The sequence below is a fragment of the Tribolium madens genome, unplaced genomic scaffold (assembly GCF_015345945.1).
Source record: "Tribolium madens isolate multiple individuals breed KSU strain unplaced genomic scaffold, Tmad_KSU_1.1 Scaffold_20;HRSCAF=117;Tcas5.2_LG4, whole genome shotgun sequence".
Classification (NCBI taxonomy): domain Eukaryota; kingdom Metazoa; phylum Arthropoda; class Insecta; order Coleoptera; family Tenebrionidae; genus Tribolium; species Tribolium madens.
In genome coordinates, this window is record NW_025400985.1 from 10,086,292 (window position 1) to 10,112,020 (window position 25,729).

The window sequence follows — 25,729 nt, forward strand, 5'->3', positions numbered from 1 at the left end:
TATGGATTTTTAATTTTTAGTCGTTAGGTGTTTGGCGTAAATCCATCAATGGGATACTTCAGTGGTATAATGGCACATAGGAAGAGAATGAACGAATATTTGTGTTTAGTGTTTAAGGATTTCATTGTGTAAATGTCGGGTCCAATCACCGGTCACGGGTGACAAGCATTGAAGAAGGTGTGGACGGACTCTGAGTACTTGTCAAACACGGTGTCATTCAAGCCGAAAACATGCGCTACTTCTTAAGACCGCAAACAGATCTTCGGATTTTCGACATGTGGGAAAATCGGTAAAAGGGGATGATGTGTGAGAATTTTTCGCCAAATATTGATAAACATTAAATACTCTTCAAATAAAAAGAAACCACACGCGATCGTTGATATGAAACAGTAGAATACAGGATTATTTTATTCTTCTTGATTTTTGATTGTTTTTAGTAAAATTCAGTGTGACAACATTCATAAAAAAATCAGCTTTTTTATTTTTATTTTTTGCTATTTCAATTTTAAAAACGTTTTAATTTTACATACTGAAAAAGTGACAAACAATTAATTTTTACTTTAGGTAGGTACTCGTAGGTAATTAACGAACGAGATTGGGTTAATTAAAGTTGAGATTTTCAATTGTCGATTAAGAAACTATATGAGTTGTTTGATCGTTGATCATGATATTTATACCTAATATGTACAGTTGCGGAATTAAAATTTCGGGCAGTATTGTCATTTTCATAATGTAAACTCTAAAACATCCTTTACATTAATAACCTCATTTTTTACTCTTGTCATGTTTATGTCATTTTGACTTAAAAAATAGCGTCACCGACAGAAAAGTTTAATTGTCAAATGTCAGTCATGATGACAGAAAAATACTGCCCGAAATTTTAATTCCGTAACTGTACCTACATAAAATCTACCTAATTTATATTTTTTCCGAATAAAATAAAATTTTAAAATAATGTTTCTATTATTTATATAGGCTGATTCAAAAATACTCGGATGGTTTTTAGAATTATCAAATTATTTCCAATAAAATTTCAAAAAAATGAATTGCCAACTGTCCTTACTTAATTTTGCACACACTTAATTAATACACTTAATTTTGTGCTTAATTAGTAAGAGACGTTAAAATATGTAGGTATCTAAAATATTACGAGTAAAAAACAAATAAAAATTTCGGAATAATAAGTAAAATGTGCATAAAAAAATTGTGCTATCTTTAAACATTTGTATTTTCAAAACCCCTAGGAAAATTATAAAATCTTCTATTCACGTTTTCTATCACCATCATATAAGTTATTGTCCAATGCTCTTGCCTCACCATGTATAAAAAAAGGCTCTAGAAGAGTCTAAATTTGTTCTTATAGGGTGTAATAATGTAATTACACAGACTTTTCTTTTGCACTGAACTAAATTGTGATTTACCTATTTCACTGCAAATACGTAGATTTTTACCTACATAATGGTGTAGGTAAAATAACCCATAAATGTTGTTTATACACAGTCGCTAAAAAGTATGTATACAGCTAGATATTTTCAGAAAGGTTTAGCAGAGCACGTTGAAATTTGTCAATTTGCTACATTTTTTAAAATCTAATTATTAGTTCAATAATAAAAAAAAAGATATACATGTGTTAGATCACAGAAAAAAATGCTCTTCTTAAAAATATTAAATTTGACCCTTCATGACATTTAAAAAAAAAATCAAGTTAGCCTTGTATCTCCAGAACAAATGAAAATAGAAGTTTGATAAACATCTGAGGCGATGGAATTTAAATACTTTTAAGCATATACCAAATTTCAATAAGTTTTCATAAATAGTTTTTATAATATTTAACTGTATCCATACTTTTTAGCGACCCTATATAAAAAAAAATAATTTAACATTTTCATTATCTTTTTTATTAATTAAAACATCTACTTTTTAGTACCAAAAATAGAAAATATTTTATGGTCGTAGATAAAACATAGTATTCTACTCAGGTAATTCAAAAACTCGTGTACGACTTGTTTTTTAAACTTCACCTTTGTGAATGATTTACTACCTACATAGTATTTACCTATTTAACACTTGTGGTAATGTAGGTATATGAAAAGCCTGCTCTATCATTTTTATGTTGTCTTAATTGATTTGATAATCGAGATATTTTAATTGTTAAATAATAATTGTTAAATATTCATCATAAAACATCAAGTATTGCCTATAACAGAAATAACTCCAGTCACACAAGTTTAATATTTGTCGATTTGAAATTTAAACAAAAGTTTGGTATTTTTTACGTATTATTCATTATTTAACCAACAACCAACACTATTACATTATAAAATTATAACAATTTGTCTTACAAAAAAATTAAAAATCTATTTTTGATGGTCCAATTCAGCAGTAACTAAAAATATCGTGAGTGAAAACACCATTTGCAATATTTTTCGATTTCAAATTATAACAAGAACGCAACAAACCTTGCAGAACCTTGCAACAAAATTTTAAAAACAATGCAATACAATTCACGCACTCTTTATGATGAGGTTTTTTTATTAGTGTTTCCGTTAGTTCTCTATTTTTTTGGCACTATTCTCTTGCAAAAAATTAATATATTACTAACTTTAATTATGCATTTAGACTGTCTTTAAATTCACTACTCAAAAGTCTAAGCTTATTGAACTTTTAAAATTTTGCATACAAAAAATTTATTCAAGAACTTACTTAATATATAAAAAATTATAGAGAAGAATAAAAAAAGAATCCAATTTTAGAACTGTGATAAAAAAAAATCTAAGATTTGTTGAATCCCTACTGCTAAGCGTTTTTTTCTGTATTACTACTATTATATTGGACCACGAAGTTCCTTGGTATGGTAAAAACAGAAAACCATTTAAATCCTTTAAAAAGTTCTTTAAAGGGTAATCGATATTTTTTAGAAATTGTGTGAAATAAGGGATCCGAAAATTGTGAATTAACTCGTTCAAATCGACGAAATAAATTTTAAATTGTTACTTTTACTTCGGTTCAGTGACGCGTAATAAATAATGGCGTCTGTAATCGGAAGTTGCATTATTGTCACACCCCATATTCGCAATATGACTCATTTTGAGCATCTAATCTTTCCAAAATGGAGAGACTGAATAATACTTGGCGTGATTCGAAATGTAACAGTCGGTCATAATGCGTTTAATGATACGATTAAATTTCAATCAAAATTATTTTTTTTTACTTTAAATAAAGAAATAGGTATTTGTGTAACCTTACAACATCATTAACTTTTATTCTGTAACTAATACAAAATTTAATTTAAGATAGAATGCAAGTATGTAATAGCGGTCTAAATAAAATAATCCAATTATTTGCATTACTTTATTTTATTTATTATAGTTTGATATTGTTTGCTGGAATTTAACTATAAAACTATAAAAAAACACCTTACAGCCATCCTAATGAGTCCTTACCGACGGCTTGTCGCATATATTTCACAAGTTTTTTTTTTGTTATATTCGTAGTATTTGTACCACAGATTCTATTTCTTTAATTAAATAAACACTTCATATTCAAAATCGGATGATTAAACACAATCAATTAATCACTTATACCTAACTACATTAAGACAACAAGAATTTAAAGACAGTTTAAAAATCGAGGTCGCAATAGCGACCGTTAGAGAGATAATAGACCGAATTTTTTTAACTATTAAACTTGTGTTGTCTTCAAAAATTTTTTCCGACACTATAATAATATTAGAAATTTTACTAAATAAATTAAGAAATTGTTATAAAGAAATTTGTTAAAATGATATCAAAATTAACAAAATGCCAAGATAAGTGTATTTTATAAAGGTACAGGATGTTCCGTTTTTATTGTTATAAATTTAAATAAGTGATAGAATATTCAATTTTAAGGTAAAAGTCTTCTATAAACATAAAAGTTTCCTATAAACATGTATCAAAAAATGTTATATATCTCCTGAAAGGAGTGCATCTTTTAATAAATTTTTCAATATTTTAAAAACCATTGTAAATAAAATTACAAAATTTGCTACAAATGATACACCCAATCACCCAAACGAATTCGAAGATAAAATGTCGAAATTTTTACTCAACGGCGTCCTAAACTGAGGGATTTAGGGTAAAAAAATACCCTAAATATTTTAGCTGTTGGTTCTTGTGACTTTCAGCCACAAAATTCTAAATTTCATAGTTTTTCACAAAAAAAAAAAAAGGTTTCTTATAAACTCACCGTATTTGTAAAGTGATTTACAATTTGCCTTACAGACCATAAAGAAGATAAAAATTAAAAATTAAATTTGTTTTATCGCTTAATAAACGCCCGTTATTAAATATTTCGACAACTGATCTTTGAGTTTGTTAAGGTGTTTAGAGGTTATCAACTGTACCAACTTTTGTTATTTTATCTATTCTGTAATAGTGAGAAAACCTCTTTAAAAAACATATCTTTTTTAGGGAGTATAGCTCGCTTACAATAACATTTTTGATATGTTTATAGGAAACTTTTATCTTAAAATTGAATATTCCATGACCTGTTTAAATTTGTAACAATAAAAACGAAACAACCTGTATATAATTGTTAAAATTTTACTTTAAAATTAATTTAAAATAAATAAAGTTCTGCAGAACTGCAGTATAAGCATATTACTGTTTTTTTATTCTATTTCTTAACGTTTGATGGCCACTGGTTTATTTGAAGCGCCATCCATTGCATTAAAACTTCAACGCAATTATGACAGTGACATCTGGTAATGGGTAGCAGCTTCTATTAAAAGCACGCTTATAAATGCCTGTTTAATCGCCACGATTTTTTCAGTGGTTAACCTCACTTTTTAAGACAATTTTATAAAAAATAGTGCCGAAATGTTTTGCAAGAATCAAATTCTACCAAAACTATCCCCAATAATAACATTATCTAAAAGAAACTTCCACATTACGCAACCATGCAATGAAATTCGGCTTTTATCAAGACTCAGAGTTGTTGATAACAGTGAAATAGGTAAAAGGGCTATGGCTGAGGGTAAACCTCCAAGATGTATTCATGTTTATAATAAAACTGGAGTAGGATTAATAGGTTTGTATTTGATTTTCTTGAATAAATATTTCAATATTTATTTTGTAGGAGACAAAGTGTTGATGGCAATTAAAGGTGAAAAGAAAAAAGGAATTCTAGTTGGACTGAAACAAAACCAGAAACCTAAAGTACCGAAATTTGATAGTAATAATGTGGTTTTGATCGATGACAATGGGACTCCTTTAGGGACAAGGATTCATGTACCAATACCCACAGTTTTAAGAACCATCTTAAAGGAAAAGACGTTTTCCAAAGGTGCTGATTATACTAAATTATTGGGAATAGCATCAAAATTTGTATAATTTATTAATTTCTTAGAAGTAACAAATGTTTAACTTTAAATAAATAACTGAAATAAGCTGCTGATTCTTAACAAAGAACACAATTGGTTCTTCCACTTTTTGTTGCCACAAGCAATTACAAAATTATTAAAAATACAACATATATTTAACAACTTTGTAGCAAACACTATGAATGTTTTTTTGTGCTTTTTATCGATTTTTTGTTTTGTCTAATTTTTCTACAAGGTGTTTAATTGGTTGCATACTCCAGGAGTTCAGATTTTTACTTATTTTTGTGAAAACAACACAGATGTCGCCAAAGTCGGGAAAAATCAAAAAAATAAATTTGAAATCGACAATTGTTATGCCACGTTTTATTTAAAATTCATCCGACAGTTTTGTAATCAATTAATATTTCAGGTTTCAATAACACAAGTTCATAATTTATAATATTTTATTGAAATATTTTTGTTTTTATACAAGCGACACAACATAATGATCGAAGCACATAACCATAATAAGTTAATGTGTGCAGTGATTATTTTGTCGGACCAGACCTTATCGGAAACGATCAAAGTTACTGCAGCATAGATGTTTTTAAAACGTGTAAAAAAAATAAAATAATATGTATGTTGCAATAACATTGGAGCTTCAACAAAATACATAATCAGCGATAGACCATCAATAAGTTTGTCAGAATAGCTGCAAACGGTATGTGATGATCAATCGCTGGTAATACAGACAAGTTATGGAGTGCTGTATGAAAAGCAACAGTTTCAACAGATACAAGCCCGCAAAATAGCCTGTGGCTAGTACATATACTAAATTAGCATTGTAATGTTATGAATTTTTATATAAATACAATCACAGTAATAATGGGAACCAATTAAAGAAACGTTAAATTTAGTTATCGACTTACTTTACATCCATCCAATAGTTACAAAGTAGACTTATGAAGTACATCTATATAATTATTATTACTATGTCTACACCCAGTCTTGCATAAACTGTGAATACTTAGGGGTAATAATAAAGAGAAAGCCTTGCCCTGAAAAGCTAAAAATAATGTAAAAAATGTATATAAAAATCAACTGAAAAACGGAGGAACTTTCCCTGAACAGCCACGACTGAGTGCAAAAATTTTCCTAACCTTTCAATTGGATGATGTAAGTAGACAGACATTCAACTCCCAACAACAAGACCTTGCGGGTGGTCACCTTCCGTTTCCAATAACCCTTTCAACAATTTCCTACGTCGGTAAAAATATACTACTATAACAACGGCCACCACACAAGACCCTTCCCGTACCTACCTAATCTAAATTTATTACTCTTGTTATCGCAGTTACTCAGAATTTCAGTACTGTCCCGAGTCAAGCTTGGAACTAATTTATTCTCGAAAAATTTTAAGTATAAAAAGAAACTCAGCACACACCTTACTCCAAATACACACTCATGCAGGTATGACAGAAGTTACAATTCACAGAGAGGCAACAAGTTGCAACGGGATCTTGCCACCACATTATTACTATTTGAATGTGTGTCGGCATGTGCCCTGATCATCATCAGAACTCAATCTCCATTATTCTACTAATGTAACGAAAAACAATCATTAATATTTTGAAACTTCATTATACGTATACTAATTTTTAGTATATACAATTGTAAAAACATAATCTTAAACAAAAAGAAAACAACAAACGAACTGAAAATGAAACATATTTCTCTATTATATAGTACAATCAACTGAGCGTAAGCCATTTATTTCCACCATTTTCTTTTTTGAGAAAAAAATTACTTACGTCATGTCATTGACTGGACTACTCGTGCTACAATACAGCTATGTCTAATCGCCGAGCTAAGGGCGTTTTCCCTAAAAGTAAAAATATATGTACAAAAGGAACACAATTTCACTACAATTTCTAATTTTATGATAAATATATTTTTGGCGTTTCAAATAAAAAGAAACATTACTTTTTTTAAGTAACAAAAAAAAATCGTAAAAAAACCGTCATATTAAAAATCTGAATTTTCAAAAACCTTGGCCGGCCGCCGTCCATTCTCCCTCCGCCGTACGATAGAAACGATGTAGGAACACTACGACGGCGTTTCAGTGGCGGCAGGCCGACCTAACACTGTTTGCTTTTGCTGGTGGGGACAGATCCCGACTTCCCTTCCGGGATGCTTGGCACGTTGCAGGAATACGAACGTGCGAAATGTATAATGCGGGATCACGAAGCCTGCTTGACGACAATAACCCCCGGCCGCGACTGCTGGCTCTGCTGCACCATCGCGGCGCTAAACTCCATCAGCGTGTTCATCCTCTCGTTCTTGGTGAGCGCTAACGGCACCTCCTGCGAAAGAGGCTCGTCGCCAAACATGTGGTCGCCTTCCAAGTGCCGGATGGCCTCGACGATGGTCTCTAGGTTCTGGCGCGAGGTGTTGGAGGCGTACAGCCGGGGGGCGGCGTCCTCGTGGCCCGGATTGGGCGACGGCAGCCGCTCCACCTCCACCTTAGGCTCGGCCTTGATGGCCGCCTCCAGCACCGATGGCAGTCGCTGCTCGGGCTCGGGACTAGGGCTGCGCGACGCCGGCGGCGAGCACACCACCGTCTGCGTGTGCCCCACAGGGGGCAAACACTCTGCGCTCACCAGCTGGAGGGCGAGCTCCTCCGTGCCCTCCACTTGGTAGATCTGGGGTTGTGTGTTTTGCTGTTGGTGGTAGATCTGGCTCTCGAATTGCCGCACTTGTTCCTCGAGCACCATCCGCAGCCCCCTTTCACGGTCCAATTGCCGGCGCAATTCGGCGGGGGACTCGGAGCCAACGTTTACGGTGATGAGACTCACGGGCTCCGGGGACATGGAACCGAGCCCTTCGTCGGAGGACTCTGTTGTTATCGTGGGTAAAATGATTTCAGTCTTGCGCTTCTTTGGCGGTAATTCGCCGCCGCCGCTCTCATGCTGACTCACGAGTCTTTTCAGTTGGCAGTTCTGCGACAACAGTCTCGTTTTCTCCTGCTCCAAAGAGTAGATGTATTCGGCGGTTTGTTGCAGAATTGCGGCCTGAAACAAGGAACGCAAGAGTTAGTTTTGGGCCCCCATAAGACGGCCTCAGTGCTGCCGAAACGACGCAGTTACTCGGGACGATGTCTTTGACATTTTCAAGGTAAAATTATACGACGTAACGTACAACACGGCGACGGACATGTGATCGGCGAACCGGCACTAGTTGTTCCTTATTAATTTATTATCTAATAACTTCGTCACGTAACGTAACCACTTAACTACATTCATTTTTCCAATTTAAGGACCAAGGTACTTACACCATGATTCATCAACATTCCGAACTAAGACTAATCTATAATTTGAAAAATGATAGCGTGACTGTTGTAATGTTGGCAAAGAATCCGAAGCTTTTAAAAATTTAACCACGTTTAGTGTCCATTCCAGTTGTCTCTAACAACAAAGTTCTCACAACACGATAATGTATTCTAGACGCCAAGGACGCCCCCGATAAGAGATTTAGTTTTTCACAAATAAAATGTTAATGTGACCATAAAATTTCGTAACCAATCCTAAAGTGTATTAACCAACTAAGGTGGTTTTATTCTTTTGTGTTTCTAGTGATAACGGAAACGAAAAATGCATGGTATTTTTCTACGCCAAATGTAGAAAATTCACTCTCTTATTTTTTGTAAATTAAAGCAATTCTCCTTTCCTTCTTAGCAGCAAAAGTGTCGATGACTTTATCATTAAAATTTGGAATTTCGCTAATCAATTTATTCTCAATCGATAACATGGAAAGTGCATTCAACTGTTGTTCACACACAGTGTTCCTTAAAAATGTTGATACGATTAATCGTTAGAAAACACCTTTTTGCCTCAGCGGTGGGCATTGAGACTGTCGTCACTAAGATCTCTAGAACTTTTTTGCTTTCTGTAAATGCCTCCGGAAGGTTGTTGTCAATTAAAAATTTCAAAAATGGTATTGCACAGTTTTTGTCTCTATTTTCCTCTATTTCTGGCTTTATGTAAAAATAAGTAATAATAAATCAATCATAAAGCTGTTCTGCGTGTTTTGGGCCAAGCTGTATAAGAGAATGCTTCTCATGCTATTCATAAACAGCTGCATAAAATATCGACACAATCCAATCGAGACTAAATGACACTTAATTCGGTTTTTAAACATTCCTTGTCCAAATTCGGGTATGTTTCACAAGTAAGAATTAATTTGTCATCTGGAAATTGTCTGAGGAAATCACTAAAGTGTTCCGAATAAAATAACAATGCTGCTAATAAATGTCCTTTGAATGTAAACCGATCTTTAGCGCAGTTTGTAATCACATTGCAAACTTCTATTGCTAAAGACTATGACTCCTAATTAAATAAAATTATTTCTTGTATACGTTCCCGAAAACAGCTGTATTAGGGACTCATTTGAGTCCCTAAAATGAGTCTTTTCCGGACTCAATAAAATAGTACGCAAAACGGTTATTTAAGGTACTTACTCAGTCCCCAAAAACAGTTTGCGAACTAAAAAATACAATTGGTTCCTATAGTAACGATTTTTTTTTAATTAGTAAGAGGTGTGAATTCGTATTTTGGGAGCTTTAACAAAAAAAATCTCGTATGCACCACGTACGCAAAAGGTTTTAGGTGACTCCTCTCATCAAAGACTCGGCTCCTACGTCGCCTCGTCATTAATTACGATTCGTCCCATAAAACCCTATTTTGCGTATTTGATACATAAATAACCATTTTTAACCAGTAGGTTTTTTTTAATAAAGTCTTAAAAGGTGGTTTCGGATGGACTAAAAATAGAAAAAATGAGTTCTTATTGGATTTTTTGATCCTCTAACTTTTAAACGGTACAACTTGGTATAGAGGGAAGTTGGGTTAAACTGCTTTATTTTATCTCTTTGTCCCCATTTTTCGTTACACCCTTTATAAAGTACAAACATGAGAATAATGTAAAAAAATCTAGTTATAATAATTTTGCAATTGTGGTGTTTAAAGTTTGCACAGTTTTTGTCTCTATTTTCCTCTGTTTCTGGCTTTATGTAAAAATAAATAATAATAAATCAATCATAAAGCTGTTCTGCGTGTTTTGGGCCACGCTGTATAAGAGAATGCTTCTCATGCTATTCATAAACAGCTGCATAAAATTACCGCCAACTATAAGAATAAAAATAAATCTTTGAAGGATTTGTGGTTAGACCGAAAAACAAAATAATTGAATTTCCGTCATGTGAAGTAAAATCATGAAAACAACAGACGACTTCCCTCCAAAACGAACAGATGTCAAGCAAAAATATTTTTGTATTAGCAGCTGCTCTTCCTCGAATCGAACATTGAAATGTTATTAAGATTTCATAAGATACATAAAACAAATCGAAAAATATCTAATCAATACTTTTGTGGCAAATCATAATTCTTGATAAAAATTACATAAAGTTTTTCCGCTTGTAAAAAAATATAATCACAATTACGAAACAAACTTTTTTTAAATCAATTATCGCGTTGTGCAAGAAATAATACTGAAAAAAATCGCATCTCGTAATGAAGAAACAACAACGTTGTCATTCACGAAACAAATTATCTTTGTTATCCAACTCTGCAGTCTACCAACATCGAGATCTGCACAGGTAACAAAAAAAAAGTAGTAAGGTAAGTCTGTTCTAAAAATAGCACAAAGCGTACTCATGGTCGTACAGTGCTGCCATCAAGCGGCGTGTCGGAATGTGGAACTAGCAAAGACAACTTAAATATCGCGTTTTGTCTCAACACGCTATACTACATAATTGTTTAAAAAGCAAGTATACAATCGAAAATCTACGAAAAACAAACGGAATTTTAGCCGCAAGAGAGAGAGGTGCGCGAGAATCTATTTTAAGCTACTTTTCATATTATCACGCGGCTAATACGCTTAACCTTGGCCGCGAATGGCGCCAGTCAACGGCTGACTATTATTTTCCTATGTGTCAGCTGTTTCGAACGCCGAACATATTTTGCGTTTTTTAAATCAACGGAAACAGCCGCTGACCGACACCAAAATCGCACAAAATGGCTCTTTTTCACGAAGCGGGCAGCCATCTTGTCGATCAAATTTCAGACATTTTCAAAAAAAAAAATTGGCGATGTGACTACAAAAATGATAAAACCGAATAGAGAATACAAGTTGAACCGACAATATAATATGTAATTCGCATCTTGGCGAGAGGAATTTTCAGTCGCTTGTTTGGAATGCAGTTTCAAGGTCACGGTCGAGCGTCGGTCGCCTTCTGAAGATGTCGCTTCGCTTGATGACACGCCTGCCAACATCTAATTTTAAAAATTTTAATCGGGGACGCTATCTGCGACCCTTAGTAGAAGGGGCCTCGTGGTGTTGTTTTTTTTTTTCAACTACCAAGCGACGCCGTGTTGAGCAGCTGTTGGAAGGAAGGTTGGAACGCAGGTGAAAGACCCTGATGCATCCGGCAAGTCGGTGAGAGACGAGCGGAGGCGTTTAAAAGGCACTTATGCATAAATTCAGGCGACTTCAGACTCCGCGCGGGAAAACGCCTCAGACACGACGTGTGCGGAAAAACGGCTGTTTTTGCATTCTCAGTTCAGGCCTGAAATGGCCATTATAACACCATTTTGCAAGATCAGCGATTGGACATTTGTTCAGAATATTTTTCGGCTTTTGAGAATTATTACCAATTAATTAATATTTTTTGTCTCTTCATACTGTCAGGAATAATTGAGGAGGAATTTTTTAATTATTTTTATGTTTGTTACATTTAAGCTCTAAACAAAATAATTTGAGAGCGCTAGCCCCTTCTAGCCCCCACTTGGTGACGCCAATGCAAGAAACATTTCCGTTCTAACCCAGTTAGTGGAATTTGAGGAATGTATAAACGAGTAAAAAACATAGAAAAATGTTGTCGTACTTAGAAAGACCAAAGTTGAATGAATTAAGTTGAACTCGCGAAACGTGCTTATGCTGTAGAGTAGATATTCATATTCATGCACTTCGATTAATTTAAATGCCATTAAACTTTCACGAGATTTAAAACTTTTGACGAAAGAAAGATTTTTGCACCCTCTTCTCGTCGTCTTAAAATTCCTGCCTTTAAATTGCGAGTACATTTAACACGAGAGGGAGAAGAAGCGTTCTCAGGTAATTGCCGGTCGAAATTTATGCAAACCGATAAATTCTCTCGTCCGTGACGGTAAGAATCGTTCCGTGAGGCGGGAAAGTGGCAGTTTCGGATGAAATAAAAGAGAGGTAAGAGGACAGCAATTCCTATGGCGGCATCGTCCAAAGTAGAGCGTTAACCCCGTGACGTCAACGGTGCGGGCCGTATATCGAGCGTCCCGGCGCGTCGTGACGTCACTGCGACATCAGCTGGGCGTGGCGCCGACCCTTGCTTTATAATCTCGCCAAAAGAGGACGTGATCTTCGCCGGCCAATGCAAATATGGACCCGATATCATAATAAATCATTGGAAGTGATCGTAGGTTAGTGAGACGGACGACGAGATTTTACCGTTTTTCATTCATCGACCAATTGAGAAACTTCAAACAGATAAAGGAGCTATTTAAGAGACGGCGGACGGATGTTTCCGGCTCGGAGCGCAGCTGTGAAAATAAACAGGAAAAGATATTTGTCCGATTATGGTACGGAATGTATTTATTTTGGGCACACAGCCAAATTAGGCAATTATCATCATCCAAGCCAAGACCTTCACCGTGTTAATTACAAACTGGAAGAATAAATACACAAAGATTCATCGATATGTATGGTGAGTCGAAAAACGCCCAAACGTGTTTTCAACAATCAACAACGGCAAAGTTCTAAGAACGAAAATAAAAGTGTATTGTTAGTGCGCGATGAGATCACCCGGTGCACTCTTTTAGCCTCTCACGAGCACCTTTTGTGAGGCCCGTCCCAGAAAACAGCTGATCTCAAGTCGGTACCGCCGTCGGCTGACATCACACGGTAAAAATTTAGGTCGCCGCAACAAACACCACATTCCATCCGTTGAAAAAGCTTTCTGTTTTCGAGCACATTTCTCAATCAAGGCCGCAATTCAGTCAGTCACACGCGTTGTTCGTATTCCTCGTATTGAAATGCAAAACGTATGCAAGAGGGGAAGAAACTCGTTAGAGCCAATACAAGCGACCATCTCACTTCCTTTGATTACAATGAGGCTCTTTGTGCCTAGGATGTGTCTGGCACTTGGCGTGTCCCTGTACCAGGCACTGGCTTGTTTGCAAACAACACAAATTCGCCGTCGCCGAGGTGCGAAAACGAGGTGGATTTCGGCAGACGACTCGCCAGATATGAGATCAGCTGTTTACTGTTTACATGACTTAATTGTTCCGCTTGTTTGCTCTGCAGCTATCGCGTTTATTTTTAGATGACACGGTCGCGTAATTGCAGTAAACAGCTGATTATAATCTGCAAAATCGCCGCCGCGATCGCCTAATTCACCGATTCCACGATGAAAACTCTGCGAAACACATGGTACATATACCATCATCGAAAGTCAGAGACCTAGTCCCAAATCAAAGTTATTTTCGTTGTGATCGGATTACGACATGTCGATCCGAAATTTGGGTTATTAAACAAACAAATGTTCCTTGACAAAATTACGCAACTCGTTATCTACTCGAATAATGTATTTCCAATGCCCTTATCAACGATTACGCATAGTCTCGTTAGATTAGATAATCCCCAGCGGCTGGTTTATTTCGTAGCATCACACACAGGTGAATGGCATTCTTGGTAGTACCTGAAAATAGTACCGAGACGTTGAGCGCGCTGCGTAGAATCGGAAAAACACCTTGGCATTTCTATTAGCCGTGTCTATGAATAGGTCAATAGCTCCTGGAGAATCAAGGACAACAGGCACGTAAACGCGGACGAGGAAGCGTCGTTCTTTGCACAGGTGTCTCCTGTTGAAATGCGACGAGGAGGCGGTGGTACAACTTTAATTGTCCCACGAGCAAAATATTACCTTTCCAATTGTTCAAAGAAGACATACCTCAACGAGCTGAGGAATGTGTGACGTAACAAGCGTGCAACGTGTGACCGACTATGAGCCTGGTACGCAATATTAACACGCTGCACCAAGAATTTGTTTGACAATTTAAATTCCTCTATCGCACGTGAATTTCTCAACCATGGCAAAAGTCAACAAGCATCCGGTTCTCTAAAGACCTATCCAAACACTTCCAACGTGTGTAAATTGTCGGGGACGGCCCACCATGGGCCAATTTCAGCCGGTCGGCACTTGTCCCTGCAACTAATCTGTTGGGGCTATTAGCACTTCAAAGGTGCCTCCTCCTCCTCCTCCTCCTCCTCCATCCAACTGCCCATTTGGCGAGAGGATTGATGCTTGTGAAAGAAAGACGTTGGGAATGTCGGAACAGCACGACCGTTGCCTTAGCAACTAGCGGACGCATCCGATATCGTAACCTTGGCCAGAGGAAACAGCAAGAAGAATGCCGTCCTGCAACGAGTCGCTCGGTGAACGAGTGATATGAGCGTGGGATTGACTGGGTATGTGGGAGTAGATGGCAAAAATCACCGTATTTTTAGTTGGATTGAGATTCGCGATTGGCATGATCTGGTTTGGTGGTGAAAGTCGGCGACGGGTGGAATAATCGGAGCGCTTTCTTAGGTGCACACCCGGAAAAGGTAGGAACAAAAGGCGAAAGAGGAAATAACGAGGACTGCTGTCGAGAACGCGGCGCGGCGGCGGGTTCAGGGCTGGTCACGCTGAAACGGCGTGGGTATCGATCGTTCTACTAAAACGACGAGGACGTAACGCCACTACAGTCATCTTTATCGGCGTCGACCTCGTTCGAAAAACGACGTCGGAGCTGATCATCTCGATGGATCTGCATAGACAGAGAAAAAACAAACCACCGACGATCCACCACCAACGTGCACTAGACGGCTTATTGATCTCTTGCTTCTTCATATTATTAAATGGAAAAATCATAAATGGAAGAATTACGACCATAGTAAAAGTTGTACGACCAAATATAATGAAACAAATTTTGTTAACGTAACAACAAACTAGTAATATTAATATTTATTATTGTCGTCTGGAACTTGAATGAAATTTTCTATTAATAAAATAGGTCAAAAAAAGTCAATGTCATTTTAAAGATTAAATACAAGTTTTATCCAATTTTAATGAACCACGCGACAACATTTCCAACAATAGATTTGAAATAAACAATAGTAGATGCGATATGGAAAAGCCCATCCGCAAATTCACCACAATTCCCGGATGGGAAAAGGTCAAAGGTCATTCGGTCACAAGATGCAAACTCCATTCCCGGGATGCACAAACACCTGCCAGCGACTCTTTTCCCCTACTGCTGCCCTACTGCCACCTCAAACATAACGCCAAAATGACAAAAAATGTACAGGGTGTTAGTTATAAAAAGACAAAAAAATGCCAAGATACCAGGAACATAAAAAAAATGTTTAAGAAACATTATCTATAAAAATTTTAAAATTATGGAAGCTTAGATTTTGCACTTTCACCCCATTTATTTCTGTTGGAAAAATAATTTTTACATGTTCTTTTGCTACAAGACCGTTAGAAGAAGATATAAAGACGCTGTATCCTGAATTGTATTATAACTATGTTTAACGTTATTTGTAACTTTTATTGACAAAGTTTTTGTACCTTTACCCTACCAAATAATTATGAAAAAACATACCTATACAAGATTATCGGTAACAATGGACATAAAAAATGTCAAATGTCAAAAAATTGTGACTAAGAATATTTTTTTAACTCTGTGTAACCAAGGGTTTTTGGAATGAAATTTTTGGAAATTGAATTCTATTTAGAAAGTAATTCTTAATTCATAGTTTTTCGAAAGTAGTATTTGAAAACGAAATAAAATATTCCAAATATTCCAAGGATTAAGCATAAAAGGGGAACCTTCTCCAAGCTAAAACGTTTTCGCAGCATCACAGGCTGCAAGCAATACGTATTGGGACATTTAAAAAAATATGTTCCTGATTTACATTTTATACTCAATCCTTGAAAAATTTTAATCGAAACATGAAAAAAATTTATTTGTCATTAATTATTCTTTAGTTTGTAATTTTGTGAATTTAATCCTAGATTAATGCTTAAAATATTGTCCAGGATTACTGGCAAAATGCGGGCACCCAACACGATAAAAAGGTGCGAATAATTAGCAATAACTTAATTATCAGAATGCCGGTTCATTAAGAGACAATTTCCGGAAGTAATAAATAATTCACCCTTACAACACACATCCTGAAAAAAAAATCGGTACCCGGCCTCTTTACCGGCTGCCGATGACGCATTAGTAGGTATATGGTTGGCGAAGTGGGGTGGAAAAAGGGTAGCGTCCCGGCGCTGGCTGCCCTTGAACACAGGGGTGAAGTTGGAATTGTGGCGACGCAAAGTGCGACCGGCCTTGGACGCCGCCCCGACTGCCTCTATCGATCGGGACGGGGTGGCGTTAAAGGTCATATGGCAGCCTGGCTGATGTGCGCTCAAATCATCGACAATCCATCTCGACAATGTTGCGGGTTTTACAAAGCGTCTGGGTCAGGAAAACTACGACACCTGACGGCCTTCTCGCCAAAAAAACACGCAAATTACATAAACTAACGTCGTGATAAATTGCACCCTCATGACAACCTACTGTGTATTTACCGGGGAAACTCCGGTTTCCCGGATTCCATGACTCGCTCGAGTGGCACTAATTAAGTTATGCCATATATACGGATGATCACGGCACGTACGTTACGCTATGTATCATCTATGTTGTTACTCAGAGTTGGCGGTGCGAGGGTGGTTTTCCGAGGGGTAGAGGCGTGTTGCTATAGTAACGGAACGTGGCGGGAATGTCAGACTCGATGGAGCCACGACCACACCCGAAAATCCCTCCCTGATAACACGTGCCAAAGGAGCAAAATTTGCCGGCTCATATATTGAATTCACTCAGAAACACCTATAGTTTTTTATCTAATGGTGTGCGTTAACAAATTGAACGTGGGCGCAGCAAATACGATAATCGATTCGGTTGCAATTGCATATTTGAGCGATTTAAAATTCAAAACTAGACATGTTTGAATAGATTGGCGTGCGACAGATTAGGCGCCACGCCTAGATAGTTGTGGAATGAATTCCAGATAAATAATCATTGACAAACCGTGAGAACGTCAGAAATTCGACGTAGTAATACTACCCGACCAGGTAGTAAGCGTGGGTGTAGCAAGCTCGGGATTAAAAATCGATCAAACAATAGAAAGGCAACAGGGGGGGAGGAAGTATGTTGATCCTGATAAAACTTTGATGTTTACTGGTACAATCATAATTAACGATCAAACCAACATGTAAGGCTTAGGATCACGTTCCTGGTTTTCCGGCCTGAAATTGCTGAAGATGTCTGGCGTCCGTTTTGGCGGGAGTCCAAGCCAGACGTGACGTCACTGGCAAAAGGGACGGAGACAGTCGCAAAGCAGCAACATTGGCACTACTATCGGGTTATCTCCGTCGGGTGTAGCGTAAAATGCAGCGTACTACTGCATACATAAATGCATCGTGCAGTCAATAGAAGCTGCATTGCGCAAGGTGAGCGCGCACACGACCCGTTTCTAGTAATTTACAGCGAAATTTGCACATTTGCTAGTACGATGACATCGTCGAAGACAAAATCGGCGTGGGCTCTCGCCGACTAATTGATAAGAATAGAAAAAAAGTGTTTCGGTTGTCTCATTCATCCGGCCATGAATGGCGGCGCGCTTTAGGCTCGCAAATCGTTCAAGGTATATTGTCCAAGTCTGGCCCAGTTTTGAAAGCAAACAACAAAATTTCAAGAGTGGAGAAAAGCCGCAGACGAGAGGCTGATGAACTCGATATTGAAACCTTGATGGTTGTACACGGTGCGTGCGAAAGACAGTACAGTCCACTTCCACGGCTCAAGAACGCAGTCCTCTCGAGAACAACGGCTAGACCGTGAAGGTCTCGCCTCGCTGAACGAAACAAACGAGACCTTCTTCTTAATGAGAATCTTCATAACCCATTCACCTGAGAAATGCTCACTTAAAAGCCCAAACTGAAATAATTTACTCGAAATAAAAGTTTCTTTCCCAGTGGATGATTATGAAATGCCATGAAAAATACTAATGAATGATTATTATTAACATTTTAACCGACTAGCATGAGACAAGAATAAAACGAAGAAAAAGTGCTAACCAATGATTTCCGAAGGCTACGCATACAGACGCAAAAAAACCGCATCGACCTTGCCAAGCGGAATTGGTTTTGGCGGGAAACGAGCAAACTGTAACAAGATAGTAACTGGAAGAGAAAGAAGACCGTTGAAATAGTTGGTAGACTCGAACCGAAAAAAATGGAAACGTAGAACAACCCACTAAAAGTTTCAAACACCTTTTCTAGGTCACACAACAGTTCGATAAGCATTTGCGGCGTATAATATCGCATTTACTTCTTGTAAATAAACTGCGCAGTTATTATTGGTTCGATACCTGTCAAGCAACGAGTAAAAAACTGTTATTACAAATAATGACCAAGGATAAAGGATAAGGCATACAAGCTGTTCCATTTTTTTGCACATCTACACACATCACGCAACGCCATAGTAAACGTAGTACAATTTGAAACATTTTTTTTCCTTTCACCACCAGATTAAAAAGTTGTAAGAATGCAAGTAACAAGTGACATGTTCTTGCCCCATCAAAGATATGGCGCTAAACTTTGGACTTGGATCGCAATCGATCAAAAACGAACGGATCAAGGCGTGTGTAGCAACAGCTGAGAGAGTGAATGTGGTAGGCGTTCGACCTAAACAAGGCGATGTCTGGATGTGGAGAGCCTAGTGAAGGCTGTCTACGTACAGTGTGAGTCATTGCAACAAAGCGTTGAACGCCAGCCTCTGCATCCGTCCATTTATGTCTTGGGATACAGTTAACGTCGCAGCTACCATTTATGGATAGTCGGGGTGCAAATCTTCGAGTAATTGTCCCCAAGTCTAGACTCCAAGACAATTTTTTTATCGGTTACAACCACTGATCAGCAGGAATGGGTCCTGAATCCTCATGGAACCATTCACTATCCGCCGTGATCGTCCACGTTTAACCCAAATGGAGTTCATTCATACTCGACCTACCGTAATGTACATCGTACGCACCTATCGCAGACTCGTACCGGTCGCATTATCGTATTCAGTCGCGCATAAACAAACAATTCGACATTAGGTTATGCCGATCTACGATAACTCTCCACGGAACTCCCTTATCAAGCAAGATTACTACTACTCTTTGACTTCCTCGCTTTTCAACCGCCAAGGTTACATTTCCTTCCATCCGGAAGCTCAATCACTAAATCGAGTGACAAAATAGGCTTTGTGCGATTTCATTCATGGCTTGGTAAATTCAAATGTAACTTTTACAACAGATCATTAAATTGGATTTTCCCAAGGCTGGCCGTCATTCACATGGTGAACGCAGTAGTTGCATGCCAACCAGGGTCGTGGCATACACCTAATCGATCCTTTTATTATTACACAACAAAAACCACGCCATCATTTACATTGATAATCCATCTCGAGTCCAGATTCTCTACATTTCAGCGATGGAAAACTCGCAGACACATTTGTAATGGGTATCACTAACAGACAAAGCCGGCCAGACTCTGTATTAAAATACCCTGACCCAGTTTCTGGCAGTCTGGCGACCGCAGAAACCGAGAATAACCAGCTACACCCCGAAAGTCACGGATACCAATCCACCGAATTAGCATAAGACCGTAATTATACCCGCGCACATCAACGAGATTAACGCAGACCAAACAAACATTTTAGACACATTTTGACCCAAAAACACACATCCGGATGTTCTGAAAATAGGCAGAGTTCAGATAAAAATAAAGAAACGAGTTTTTTCATCACTGTCAATTGCATCAATTTCAAAGCAGACAAAGGAACAATAAAACAAAAACATAAAACCAAAGTATAAAATAAGAAGGGTCGAAAAATATAAAACCAAAATAATGCTGTGCCTGCAATTTTTCGACGGTTACTGACCCAAGCCAGGCCTCCGGATATTCTAAAATATTCTGAAAGATACGCAACATCTGTGGCCAGACAGAAATGCTAAAAAGTGCAAGATGAAAAAATAACAAAAACCAAACCAAAAAACTGAAAATTCTTAAACCATTGAGGATTTTTTGAATTTTTGTGCAATCACTACCTGCCTACATAGGTTGAAATATAGATAAAAGCCTCGATGTAAAAATAAAAAAAAATTAAAAAAAAATAAAAAATATTTAAAAATGTTATTACAATTTTTCTATTTGTTAATAAAAGATTGCGAAAGAACAACCACCATATAACTGTGACCAGTCACAAATGTAAAAAGAGCTCTTGTAACGCTAAAAACTGGAGTAAAATAAAAAGAAAACGATCAAAACAAAGGAAAAAATCAAACCATATGAAAAAAAAAAAAACATAAAAAGAGTGCATTTCGGATCTTGCAAATATTTGAATTTTCGTGCAATTACTGAAATATCTAATGGTAAGGAATCGACGAATCGACAAATAATACAAAAAAAATATCCAACAAAAGGGTTTAAACAATGGAAATGAAAAAAAAGACTAAAATAAAAAAAAGTGAAACATTAAAAACAGGGTAAAATAAAAAGGCGAAAAATAAAAAAAAATGCTATAATACAAAATTTCGGGTTGTATTACGATCTGATATTGAAAAATATTCAGAAAGAGTAACACAAAATGTAATCCGTCTGAAAAAAAAAACATGACTTTTAATGCATTTCAGATCTTTCACTAGGATGAATTAAAGATAAAAATATAGGTACATAAATTGGTGTATAAAGAAAAGGAAAAACGATCCAACAAGTGGATTCAGACAAAAAAATGTCAAATAATTTGAACGTAAAATGAAACTTTGCGATAAAAATGTGTGCTATGATTTCGTGGGTTTCAAAGCTTCTGGAACTTGTTTCGTAGAAAAATGAAAGAACAATTGTCACAAAACCAATGAACGACGTCTGCAATTGCAACCAAATCGGAAACTCAATCTGCAAGACTCAAAAATCCTCTCTTGAATGAATCTATCCGTTGGATTTAAATGTCTGGGACATTTAAACTCCCAGCAGCAGCGTACAATGTGCGTCCGGCACGATGAACAACATCCGTGAAGCGAAGCATACATACAACAATCAGCTGGTGGCCGTGCTTTGTGATTTCGTCGGCTCTTTAAACTTGTTTGTCTTGGATGTTTTCTGGGCAGTGACCTTCATTGCGGCACCAACTCCTCGTTACACTCACTCTACGCTGCCGTTTCTAATCGTTTATCTATCAAGACACGCAAACGCCAGACAAGTGCGTGCTTTTAAACTGTCAAAAATCATTCGAAAAGTGGACCTTCGTGTCGAACCCTTGTTCTAATTTAGGGCTTACCGACTGGGAAGGATTTACTGACTTATCGACGTTTGTGTCTGTTAATTAGCCTGCCACCTGTCATAATTTACGTCTATTACCAGAGGCCATCTGCTTTCGAATAATAATTACACGTTGCTATATCGATACAGCGCTATTTTAGTTTAGACGGGTTTAAAAAAAAAGTTATGTCCAACGGTGTGTATACATTATTTAATCTAATAGTCATCCGAAAATAACTTTGTCTAGACAGTGCCGGCCGTGAAATACCAACAGTACAACAGACCCGCGATCATATGATCACCTATTTTTACTCTTTGATCAGCTGGTGCGCATCAACGAAATTATTTCAGCTCGGAAAAATGAAACCAAAGTGACGCCGTATTTCCTGTCCCATTTCCTTTTTTTTTCGAGATTCCATCATCGTAACATTAATAGATAATAATAGTCATTAAAACGCGATCTAAAAAACGTACACATCGTATTGTTGCGTGATGACAACAAACGGACGGGAAGCAATTTTGTGAAAAAATCGCGTGAGACAAGCACCTACCTTGCTTAATTTTTCTCCCTCGTGATGCGGCAACAAGGACCTTAGAGATTGGAAACCATTATTTATGCTCTGCATCCTCCGCCTTTCGTTGCTGTTGGCGATTTCTCTTCTGATTCTCTTTTCGGCCTCCATCGTCGCTGTGGGTGGTTCACCGCCTTTGTTTATTCGACTGCGAACAATGAGAATGTTTTAATTGCTAATAAAGAAGAATCGTCGCTCATTAGCATCGGCATCTTCAACCACGACTTATTGTCTGGGAAAAAGCAACCCCTACGCATGGCTTCACCGGCTAATAAAGAAATTACTAAATAATAAATTAACCTAATCAGATAGGGAAGCAACAATTTTCCATTTAACGAACTTCTCCCTTTCAACGAAAAAAATTTTGTGTACCAAACAGCTGCTCGAATTCTCTCATACAATTTTCAGATGGCTCGTAAGTAGGACGACGTCCTTTTCCGAAAACATTAATAAATTAAGTCACGCTGCTGCTTTCTAGGCCGGCGCATCCACCAAAACATAAATCAGGTAACTGCGACTTAATAAACGATAACAACAAGGTTAAACAGATGTTAACAGATCGTCTGGTCAATTGCGTAATACTTGTTATGAGTAATTTTTGCCGCAAACAGGTAGAAAACAAACATTACGAAATTGATAATTAGGTTGTCAGAATAACAAAAGTAAAATTCCCCGTTTGTGGTGCATACACATTTTTACGTCGTATCGTGCGATAAACAAACAGAAATTATGCCATTATGGATCGATTCCTAGCTGCGTGACAAACGAGTGGATATCGTGACGATTTTCTATCAAGACGAAAACGAACTCTGATTGAATGAAACGGAAAAAGTACGACGTTTCCGATACAAGTGCACTGTTATGGGAAACCGAAACCGCACCATTATTGACGTTATGTAACACTAAAAACGTTCTTATGTTAAATAATTCCACGTAGCAGGCATTGTCGCAATTAAAAATGACCCTTCCTCACAGGATATTACGAAATTAGACGTTTCATCAAGACAAGCAATAACAATATTTTCGTTTACTTAGTCAAGACTCGTCTTATTTAAACACCTATAAGGTACCGGTGGGTAGTGAGGCCCCCTCGTCGTAAATGTGTTTTATTTGACGAACTAGTTACGTCAACGTAATGAATATTTTATGAGATCTTTGGAAATTAACACCAAATTCGAAAAAACCCAGCAGAAATGCACTATTTTGAAAGAATCAGTAGCTTCAGACACGTGTGTCTTCCCCTACCCTATTTTTATGCTCACACTGACAGCTGCAAAGGTTTTATAACCATTTTTTCATGTTTACCCCAAAAAATCCATTACATTGATTGTAATTTTATATCTATTTCGATTTTTGCAAAAATAAAATGTTCGATAACAAACAAAAATAAGTCACGTGTTTTCTTTTTTTTTTTGGGGAAAAAATTAAACGCTAAGTTATCAAACTAAATAATATAAAAAATGTATACCTTCCAATTATTGTGGCCATACATACAATGTATTTTTTTTAAAACGAGCCACCCTAGATATCTCATAAAATAAACAAAAATTAAAAAATCCCGAAAAAGTTCAAGTTTTATTTACAGGGGGACACGTTTTAGTGTACTTTTTATGTAGTATAAACCCCTTTGTAATACATACAACCCCTTCAAAATTTTAAGTGGCACCACCCCCTTTGTGACACCTCAGAATAAGATATTTTGACCACGAATTTGGCTGTTTATATTGTTTGAGTTTTTCTTATTTACGTTACACAGAACAAGATCAAATTACTAAATATAAAAGTGCAGGGATATAGCTATGAGACAACGCCTGCATTGACCGACAATAATCAAATGCCAAAAAATTAAAAATTAACATATCTCAAGATTTTCTATTTTTTTTTTTGTTTTCTGAGACATTTAGGGGAGTTTAAAAAAAATGACCCTGTATGTAAATATAATAATTTTGACTGCTTAATGTCTTAAGAGATAAAAATTTGTTCCACTTTTTTTACACATAGCATGTCTTATTTTAATATTTTGCATTCCTACTTAGCGTTTAGAATATTTTACTTAGCAAATCAGTGTTACATACCAGGTGAATAAAAAATATGGAACCAAACGTTTTTTGCTTAAACTATTTATTTTTAGAAAAAACTAATTAATGAATGTAAATGTATTATAACAATGTGATGTTTTATCAAGAATAAAATTTTTCGAAATTTTCTTTTGTTTTTGAGTTCTACAAAAAAATATTTTTTTTAAATGACAACCCATTATAAAGCCATTTTTTTCATAAACGTTATGATCCAAAGATTACAAATATCTACTTTATATTTAATTAAAAAAAAATTACATAAATTGCAATTTTGACAAAAAAAAAAACGCATAGCTCAAAAACAAAACAAAATTTCGTTCGCAAAATATGATCACATTTTCTATATTACTTTAATTTATATTAATTATTAGGGAGTTACCGCACAGCATACGATACGCTATCGGCTACGAAAACGATAAAAATATTAAAATGCGCATGCGTCGTGTGTATCGGAACCATAAAAGTTTTCGGTATCGTATGGGATTATGATAACTTTAAAAGTTATCGGTCTTTGTTTTCGTTACGATAATCACATTTTGTGACATATGTGACGTTTAGTGACAGTGATAATTGCACTGACATTTTTTAGTTTTTGAGCTAAAACAACGACTTCTAATATTTCTTCCATATTATGAGCACACATTAACAATACTAACATTATTCGCTCAGATTTTGAAGTTTTTTTATGGGTGCCCGAAAAATCATTGAGGTAACTATTTTTGCCAATTTCCGATACAACTATACACGATAACTTGTCACGTGATCTTTATTGTTTTCGGAAATTTATCGTATGCTGTGCGGTAACTCCCTATTATTTTGTGGAGTCAAATGATTTAAAAAAACGCTTGGTTCCATACCTTATATTCAGGCTGTACCTACACTTAGCATTTTATTACTAGCCTTTTTTTTTCAAAAAATTGTGAATACGCGGTTGTATAACATAATACCAGGTGAAGAGAATGTATGAAACTTAACCATTTTTTATTAAATGTGGACATTTCCCACAAATAAACTTCTTAAAAAATTTTTGTTTCTAAGTTCTGTAAAATTTTATTTTTTTTCTAATGGGAACCAACTATTAAACCTTTTTTTAAGACTAATCTAAGGATTAAAGTATCCACATTTATTCAACTTTTATCGATTTTTTTTTATATAAGTTGTTATTTTGAAAAAAAAACGCATAACTCAAACACTAAACAAAATTTCATTATTAATACACTTTTTATAGCACATTTTCACATTTTTATAGCACTTT

General features: G+C 36.3%; 2 protein-coding genes across 2 annotated transcripts in view; one reads left to right on the top strand and one right to left on the bottom strand.

Annotated features, from left to right (window-relative positions):
- The first annotated feature begins 4,774 nt into the window (after positions 1-4,774).
- Positions 4,775-5,617, top strand: LOC123005688 (39S ribosomal protein L14, mitochondrial). The gene is made up of 2 exons (XM_044399546.1): positions 4,775-5,070; positions 5,119-5,617. Exons 1-2 carry the CDS (start codon positions 4,860-4,862, stop codon positions 5,370-5,372), a joined length of 465 nt encoding a protein of 154 aa, XP_044255481.1. The 5' UTR covers positions 4,775-4,859; the 3' UTR covers positions 5,373-5,617.
- Positions 5,618-5,791: 174 nt separating this feature from the next.
- Positions 5,792-25,729, bottom strand: part of LOC123005686 (transcription factor AP-4) — a 27,963-nt gene continuing 8,025 nt past the window's right edge. The window contains exons 2-3 of the mRNA XM_044399544.1: positions 22,376-22,544; positions 5,792-8,412 (exon numbers count right to left, since the gene is read on the bottom strand). Of these exons, the coding sequence (XP_044255479.1) occupies positions 7,582-8,412; positions 22,376-22,544 (1,000 nt within the window). The 3' untranslated portion in view covers positions 5,792-7,581. The remainder of the gene's footprint in view (positions 8,413-22,375; positions 22,545-25,729) is intronic.